Consider the following 9,583-nt stretch of genomic DNA (forward strand, 5'->3'; position numbering starts at 1 on the left):
GAGCATCTTGAGCACACATCGAAGCAGTGCACGAGCGCTCTCCACTTCTGAAATAGCTGTCCGAGAGTATAGTGCGGTAACTGTGGTGCCACGTAACAGCAGTTAAAGCTGAGTTAACCACGGTTCAGAGTAACGACACTTGGCCATAATGTGGCTTAAAATCATGGTTGCCAGTTACCTGAAACTTTATCTAAAATCACAGGAAACGCTTTTCTGTACCCCACAAATGTTTAAACAACCCGCGACAGAGCATTGCAATATTGCATCAGCTTCCTAGCACCGCATCTAATGCTGAGGTAGTCGTACTTTTGGATCATGACGATCGGCAGTTGCGTTTGCTCTGAACAAGGCCCAAAATGGCGGCGCCCAAAACAATTTTGGGGAACGGAATGCCGATACTTTAAAGCTCATTTAGTGACTCTAGACATGAAGTGAACTCGGGTGTATTATTTTCCTCTTCGTCTTTATTGTTTATTGATTTCAATCATATCGAATAATGAACACATTATATCACGCTACACGTGTGTAATTATTTGTCTTAGATTTATCAATCGGACCCAGTACTTAACCCATTCATTTATCGATAGTAAATCTTCCAATATATTTTTTAAATGTGAAGGTAAAAAGACACGGAGATTGATGATGATACAGACGCCAAAGCCGCCCTCGGAAATTTTTTGAACACTAGAAATCAGCAGTTTGTCTGCCATCCGCCAGGTAGCGCAACAAAACACCCAAACAGTTTTTAATTGTTTTTAAAATTAGCTAAGCTCTACACCTATTAAGAAACCAAAGCAAGATCATTGTGAAAATTTAATACATCGCAATGTATATCTATTCCTAACAATACTGCTATTAGATGCCAATAAATCTGTTTGATGTCCAAAAAAGATATGCATCAAAAACAGGTGAGCTTGAAGGGCTCCTGGAGCGTTATGACTTTGAAAATGAAAAAAAGCTATCGTCCACCTCTTGGAAAACCATTGCAGCTCTAAATGTTATAAAAGATTTTGTCATAGCTTAATTATTTCCTCAGCGGCATTTGAAGTACCATGACTCGAAGCACAAAAAAGTGCTACGTTTGATATAAAATATCTAAACAAAAAAATTTTACACAGCATCAAACTTTTTTCTGCATATTACCAATTATAAGCACTACAACCGTAGCTAATTTCATTGCCCTAGCGCTTGTCATTAAAAACATATTTGTGATGAAAAATGTCAATTTTAGGGCAATATTTGGAGGGATGAAAAAAACAAAGTAGTGCAAATACCAAAAAAGTGTATCGTTACATTCTGCTCCGACATCATCTTAACAAAACTGCTATATTGGAACCGTGCTATCTTTAATGGATCGTTCATAAAACATGAACTAGCGGAGCAAGTGAGGGTCCGCGCCATCATATTCGCAACGCTACAAACGCGCATGAACAGTAAAAACCAACACATACATAATGTCGAATGAAAGAGGATTGCATTGCCTTTCGAATGACATTAATCCCACAAAACAGTATTTAAAAGGAGATTAGTAATGACCTGCCAAAAAGTACCTAAACTGCCACATTCAGTGGGACCGTGGCCTTAAAGGGATACGGAATCGAAACTTGAAATATAGAGAAAACATCAAGAAATTAGTTCAATATCATCAGCTAAGCCTGTAATGAATAATCGCACGGTCGTATTTTGAGCAGATGGCTATATTTTATGCTCTAAATGCCGCGATTTTGGCGAGCGCTTCAAAATCAGCCATGGAGGTGCGCGATGCATCTCGGGAGATCCGGCAGACGTCTTGACGTCATCATGCCTCGGACGACCAAGCGTACCGTAGAGACGAGTTTTGCCACTTGGAGGCGTCAACGCGTTACAATCTCGCTTTGTCGAAGTACCCAAGGGCTGTAGATATCGCGGGGCCAGCAGAGGCAGCAGAGGCGCGGAGGGGCGGAGGTGTCAGAGCTGCTTCAACTGCCTTGAGTGTGCGATGGCGTGTCTACATGACGAGAGTGGTGGCAGCGGCAGTGGGTACGATGACATTAGCGAAGACGAAGACGTCAACAGATCGCTAGTGGCTATGGTGGGGGAAAAGCGATTCGGCTTAGAGCCATATCTGTACGATCCTTCGGCATCGTCGTCCGCAACAGACGAGGAGTCGTCCGACTCTCCGGAAACGCCAGGCTGGCCAGGCAGCCCACATCCACCAGCAGCCCGGCGCGTCGGCACGGCGAATTGGTGAGCCTAGGGTGCCTTCATGTGCGCTTTGCTTAGGGTGGAGACATCTGGCCATTTTGTCTCACACTTTTATTTTTACTTTTTGTTCAGAAGCGTGTGAAAGAACGTGTCCCTGCACGCGCTCGTGGCGCTGACTGTGCTCCGGCGACATTTTGTTTTCGTCGATTTCTTTGTATTTTACCCGTGAGCGCGTGCTGTCGGCATCGGGTACTACAAAGGGTGGCATCACCCTAAACAGAAGGACATTGAGGCACACTAGGTGAGCCTAGTCACAGAAGAGTCCGCGAATGCATTCGCGCGCGCACGTGTAATAAAGCAGCGAGACGATTTAATGACAGCGCGCTAGCCGCGCTGTCATGAATGATGAAAGTACGCTGTCTAAACCAGGTCGTTGTATTAGCGTGTAACTTCTGTTGGTAAGCTTGCGAAACGTGGTTTTGTCGAAGGAGCGCTCGCGTTAACAAAGATCAGTAGCTAAAGTACGCTTGCAACGGCGGCTATTCAAAAGTGTACGTACGCACGAAGACGGCAATGAATGTGCCGCGAAACGCTTTTATGGAAGGACTGAAAGATGTATAAAAACGCAAGTTTCGAACCAAAAAGCGCGTGTGGCCTTCGAAAGAGCTTTCCCCGCGCGTGGGCTGGATCGTGCAGGCAACATCTTTAGCGAAATAATTTGTTGGCCTAGTTGGGTAAACATCACAAAAATAAAAAAGCGCGAAAGACAAGGAGAAGGGGAAGACTAGACAGGACAAACCCTTGTCCTGTGTAGTCTTCCACTTGTCCTCGTCTTTCGCGCTTTTTATTTTCGTGATGTAGCAACACAATCTGCCCGGGTGCTCCGCCGCAAGTGCGTACGTAACCAGTGCTGCCATGCTACAAGCCCGAGGTGGTTTTGCACGACGTTTCCCCTTCACGCGTGCGCAGCGGTCCCGCTCAAAGCATCGCGCTCGCTCTGGTAGCATCTTCGCTCACACTTATCGCTGAAGACTGCCTGCCGTAGTGCAGCAACAGTGCTTCACACTGTAGCCGAGACATTGCGTCAGTGCAATATGTCATGTAGTAACGGTACACGGCGGTACGATGCTCATCGAGATCGAACAGGAGAGGGATGGACAGAGCCCAGCATCCCCAGCTGGTTCTGCGATTTCATGTTCCGTTCAACATGCTCGGCTACTAATCTTCCCTGAAGGAATGTAATCTACTGTGAGTGCTTGCAAACCAAAGATGTAAAGAACACACGTTGTGAAGGTTGTGCGAATTTAGTACTTTTTCACGAACATATTTGTACATACCACACACTTTGTAGGTCTCGAGAATATTAAGGGTGAATAAATAGAAAAACAAATCTCTTTGTACTAACAGGTGCTCCTGTGGCAGCGTCTGCAGACCAATGCAGACAGTCGAGGAGTCGGTGTGCTGCAGGGAGTTGCACAATGTGGTGCGTATGTGCAGTGACCAGGGGGTGCCTTGTGTAACAAAGCACCCCTTGTTCGAGCTGTATTGCCCAAACACCGACATCTTGGACCTAGAGTACCTCAAGCTCCGGTACTTCTGCCCTCTTGATGCAGGAGACAGGGGCCCACAAGAGTATGTATATTATAATTCTAGCAGAAGTCATGATGTAAGCAAGATGATTTTCTCACTTGATACTGCCTCTCCTTCAGAAATCAACATTCCATGATTCCAGTTTTCTTATGCTCCATTTTTTTCTGGATTTGTAAGATAAAAGGATAAACCACCATAGAAGAGTTCTGTAACTTGTATTGCCTGCACTGTACTCGGCATCACCTGTTTTGTGCTGCATTGTCGAGGCAAATGTAGCTTCCACCGTGCTTCAGCTACACACTGCTGCAAAAGCACATGGCTTTGTGTTTATTCTCAATCAAATGCTATCGCACAACTAGCTTTGACAGTTAAAGCACTATCGCAGCTACTCTATCTTTTGCAACATGGCAGAAAATAGTTGTCACCAAATAAAACGCATGTGTAAACATGCACAATCTATGAAGAGTTTACTACTCAATAAAATTTGCTTTCAAGCTCGTCCATCGCTGTATTCATAGCATTTCAGATAATACAGATAGCAACTGGTACATATACAGGTCATCATTGCAGCATGGTTGGGTGCGATATCTCAAGGAAAAAATAACAAAATTGCGTAACGAGAAGTAAATTTTTATAAATGCCAATGACTGATTGACCTCGGTGATGACAAGTAATAAAAAATACAAAGGTATGCTTCTACCTGCATTATCGATATTGCTACCATGTAACTAGATATTGAGAACATTTTTGTAAATTGCAGTTAGGTTCTATTATATTCTCTTGAACTGGCAACTGACTGGTACTTCATGCAATCATCTCATTTTAGGAGGCACCGCTACACTGCCTTCCGGCAATTCACTTGGTGGGTTCACCCTAAGCTGGGGCGCGGTAACCGGGTGCCACTGCCCAGTTGCGCCGTGCAACGAATTCGACGAGAGTTCCCATCCACCGATGGAAGTTATGTCGGTTTCAAGAAATAAAAGGTATCTGCCATATGAAGAACTCCTTTACATCATGCTATAACTGATGTGGCTAGACAAAAACGGCCTGGAATCAACACACATTTATTATACAACACAAAACCAGAACAGGGTGATGTAGGTCGAATATACAAGATGGTCCGTTTCCGTATTGTACTGAAAAATATACTTCTTGCAACACGTCTTGACCTTTCTCACTGAGTCTGGTTCTGCTGCAAGTCCTCCCGTTAACTCGGTTCAAGTGCGCTTCCCATGTCTGTTACCAACAAATACTTGATCACCAATTGTTGCAGAAAATTTTACTAATTTTCACGTTTTGCTCAGTCAGGAACAGAAAGGCACCTGGAAACACATTTGTACTAACTTCATGGAACGATTCACAGCAAAACTCAACTTTCTAAAAAAAAAATCATCACGTGTGATAAGACCTCGATTTTCTAGTACAGTCTGGATACCGGACAACTTATGCACTGGAATACTCCCATGTCACCAATAAGAAAAATGGCAATGCAGAATCTGCAGAAAAGGTAAAGGAAAAAATGACATCTCTGCTAGAGGGGTTGGCACATGGTAACCTGCAGCACTATTCTCAACAGGGGGAAAGTTGCATGTAACATTGTAATGATAGGGGGGGGGGGCATGTTAAAGAGGGTGTTAGTGAAATTGGAAGACTAATAAATCATGCTTTTGTCACCAGTCAATATTTAATATCCACAACTGGTAAAACTACCAGATGAGAAAGGTTTTCATATAACACTATACCGGGTGTTCCGGTTTGCGCTTTTTTGAAAACACACTCGGAAGAGCTCCTGGATTCAACCGATTGTGTTTGGTCGGCAAATGCACACTCTTCAGTGCACTGGGGCTCCTGATGTAGTCCTCATCCCGAAAATGCTCGCTGCATAGACGATCGCTTTTCAAGGGAACCCACGTTGGAAAGGACGGGCGAGCGAGACGACTCCACAGGTAACAGAGCTTCTCGTCCTTCGGAAACGTGTGTGCCGACGTCTCACAACGAACAACACTGTTCCCACAACCCTCTGCCGCACAATATTTTGGCATCCCGTCGTAAAGTCGCCGAAAAACCTCGCAGAAAAATGATGCGTGTTAAACTTCACGACAAAGACACGCGCACCAAACCTGAGAACAACCGAAGCACGCGTTTGCACGTCGCGCGAGAGCTGAAACCAAGGTGGCTCACTTCGTTTTGGCTCTTTCCACCAAGACGCCTCGGTATTGCGTTCAGGCCTAGGCAATCTATACCAGTGAGCGGACATACCGCTGTGGCGCTGCTTTCAGAGGCATGTTGTCGTCACGACATTCCATTGAAGCTTCATAACCAACTACCAGGTGGTTTTTGATTATCGTTTAATTCACTTAAAAATATGTTTTCTTGCGTTTTCTAGCGCAATATTTATGTTTCTGTGGTTGTGATGCTACCTGCGTCGTGTTGAAACAAAGAAATGAGCTCCAGAATTTGGTTTCCGTACCCCTTTAAGCTGTTCGTTCTCCTTCTGTGCCTATGCGGTCGGGCGAAACTAGAGCCACTGAATGAGCTACGCTTCATACACATCTTGATGCTTAAAATGATGGTTGTCAGTTATCTGAAGCTTTATCTAAAATCACTGGAACCGATTTTTCGTCCGCCACAAATGCTTAAACCGTTCGCGACAAAGCAAAGCAATATTACATTAGCTTCCTAACACCGAATCTAATGCTGAGGAAGTCGCACTTTTGAATCATGACGATCGGCAGTTGCGTTTGATTTGTTACTAATCACCAAGATGACGGCGCCCGCAAGAATATCGGGGGAAAAAGTGCCGATACTCTAAGCGTAGCTCATTTGGTTTAACTCACAGGCTGAACCAAGTGCGGCGGGGGGTCGTCGGCCGAGTGTGTTGTGGCACCGCAGATCAGAGCATGTGGAGAAATTCTCGAGCGCGAGCTCCGTTCAAAGCACGGAACTCGCGATGCAGAGCCTGTAGGTACTAAATTCCCTCGATGTGTTTGCGTTGGTCTTTCAAGTAACGTCAAATGTGCCAGTGCACGAGGCCCGTCTCTCGAGCGGAAAGTGGAGGCCAATGGCAGCGCAGCACTAAAATGACTGGCCCTTGAAAGCGAATGGCGGCGGAGCATCCGCTCGTGGCACGTGTCTTGCGCGTTTCCACAACAATAGTTCACACTACTTAAAAAAAAAAAAAACGCCTTTGTCAAGGGGCTTTAGCAGGGACCGTGGGTTCAGTCGCCCATCTGCATGCTACTGTCGTGCGATCGTCTACCACATATACTGCGTAATGCACGTTAAAGGCCCCGAGCTAACAGTTGTATACTGCACTTTTTGTAATTTTCAACGGGTAACAATGTCGCCCTACGAAACTGTTGCTCTCTAAAAAAACTAACGACTCATTTTGAATGCGCCGTTACATTGCATTTTTGATGTGTAATCGCGTGTTGGGGGGCGTTCGTTTTTTTTTTTGGTCTACATCTTTGATTATGCGGCTCTTACTTATGATTAAACAGACTATAGCTGTCGGACGTCTGCAAAAAACAAAATTATATAACTAAGAAAATGGGAGGTGAACGCAAGAGAGGACAAAAACACACACATTAGAGCACATAATAAATATAATTGAAATAATGGAATTAATTATAATTGTGTTTTCAAAGGTTTGAGCGCACCAAAAGCTATAAAAGCGAGCTCGATGCTTTGGATGGTGCGCTAGTTCACTGGAAGTGTAATTCAGGGCAGTACAGGAAATATTCACTGGACGCCATATTTGTGGGTGCTGTTTAAATCGCATGCTCAGAACGAGTTAATATTAATAGGCTGCTAAGACTGGCACGCTCGATGGTGCCGAATGCACGTTGCAAAAGAACTGTGGAAGCTCGCCATCAGCACGCGCTCAGAATTTGCGCACACATATATGGCCACAGTGAATACTGCCTATATGCTCGCACTTGTATGTTCCGCTTCGCTCGCACGATAAAACCAAATATTTTACTGGTAATGTATTTAGTGAAACAAAGCTTACCTTCTGTATATCTGCAATGTCGTCAGTTTTCGCGTGATTAAATACACTTGTTTATTATTATTATTTTCGTTTCCCACTGCGATTCATGTCGTGCTCTTTTTTGTGCTACATGCATTAGAGTCCAAGGTAACCCAGGAGCATTCCATTTCTCAAATTGTAAAAAAAAAAACAAAAAAAAACTGTGCAGTTTGTTACATGTGCCACAATCAATACAAAATATTCTACGCTTCACATGGGACCGCTTGCTTGAGTAAATATTGTTGTTTGTCAAGAATAATTGCGATTGTATGAAATCACGTGCGAAAAACTCGCTCTAAGCACGCGACCATTGGCATGCAGTGAATACTCATAATCGGCGCCGAGATGATTGGTAGCTGTCAGCAGGTGGAGTTTTTCTATCAACCCAGAGTTAGAATGTTTCCTTGTTTATGTTGTGAACAATAAGGAGACAACTTACGCCAAATCTGAGAGTCATGAAGTACTATGAGCATTCAAACATAACGGCCTGAGCAGTATATGTGCGCAAGCTTTAGCTTTCGATAATGCTTTAACTTTCGATAACCTCAACGATAGAGTAAAATCAGGGTTGAACAGTATCGCGATACAAATGTATCGCGATAGTATTTCAGAAATACATTTCGTATCTGTATTTCTGCATCGCGATACATTATTTTCACCAGTATCTGTATTCCTGTATCGAAATACATTTTGGAATGTTTCTTTGTATCGCGATACAGTCAGGATGAAATGTATTTCGTTACATTTCTTAAGAAATACTCCCCCCCCCCCTCCCCCACCCCCCGAAAAAGACAAAAAGTCCGAACGCATACTTTTTTTGTTTTTTTGTTTTTAGTTCTCGGGGCATCAGGGTTAAGAAGATGCTGGGGCATTGTTGCTATGCTGACCAAGGTTCCTTCCGATTCTCCAAACTATTTTTCTGTACGTCTTCCTCCCTCTTCTGAGAAGTGTTGCGCAGTCGGAGACTTAAACCAGGTGGCGTGCCAGAAGTGGCGTCAGAGCATCTTCTGCCGCAGGTCCTTAGCTAGGGATTTCTTGAGTCATTGTTTGCTGGCCCCCAATGTCCGCTTATAAATGTCGCTCTTGCCTTAGCGTACACAGTACGCACAGCCGGCAAGGCTGAGTCACACACACTCTGTTGCAGCACAAGCCTGGCGGCGGTGGTTGACTTGAAATAGTAGGATGACTTACGCAGTAAAGTTCAACACAAATTCTAATGCGTCTGCGGCTGCGCCCGTAATATTGCACGACTCAAGGGTACGTCATCAGCCGACATGAACATGACCCGCTGCTCTGGGGATCCGAAACCCAGAAAGGAGGCCAGATGTGGCCTCGCTGTGCCGACCCAGACTTCGTACACCTGCGACTCGTCTCGAGCGCGCCGTTTCTCGAAGAGCTCGCACCTGTGCCGGCAATATCAGTCCGCAGTCCACGAGGTCTCTGTTTAGGGGATGGTATGCGAAACTTGATGACTGCAATCCATGTGTCGGTGGCGGAGGGTCTGCAGGAAGGACTTTCAGAACAGGAATGTTATCGTATCTTTTTTTCAAACGTAACAGAAAGTGAGACATGTGTTCCAGGACGCTCCAGGTGGTCCATTATTCTCGAAAATTCCAAACGACACTTGCTGCACGATCTTCAACGAGGTAATCTTCAAGGAAAGTACTTATTGTACTTTCATACAGCAGCGTGGTAAAGTTTAATGCTCTAGGCCACACCTACAGATAAAAAATACCAGTTTATTCCACCGTGACTTCATGTGATCAATGTTGGCGGGGA

At 44.7% G+C, this 9,583-nt stretch overlaps 1 protein-coding gene across 1 annotated transcript; it reads left to right on the forward strand.

The window, feature by feature from the left end:
- Nucleotides 1-1,845: 1,845 nt before the first annotated feature.
- LOC115310313 (P2X purinoceptor 7-like) lies at nt 1,846-4,754 on the forward strand. The gene is made up of 3 exons (XM_040223191.1): nt 1,846-2,019; nt 3,592-3,816; nt 4,601-4,754. The coding sequence occupies exons 1-3, from the start codon at nt 1,979-1,981 to the stop codon at nt 4,752-4,754; spliced, it is 420 nt and encodes a 139-aa protein (XP_040079125.1). The 5' UTR covers nt 1,846-1,978.
- Nucleotides 4,755-9,583: the final 4,829 nt, after the last annotated feature.

The sequence above is a fragment of the Ixodes scapularis genome, unplaced genomic scaffold, assembly GCF_016920785.2.
Source record: "Ixodes scapularis isolate PalLabHiFi unplaced genomic scaffold, ASM1692078v2 PGA_scaffold43__4_contigs__length_2004386, whole genome shotgun sequence".
NCBI lineage: Eukaryota > Metazoa > Arthropoda > Arachnida > Ixodida > Ixodidae > Ixodes > Ixodes scapularis.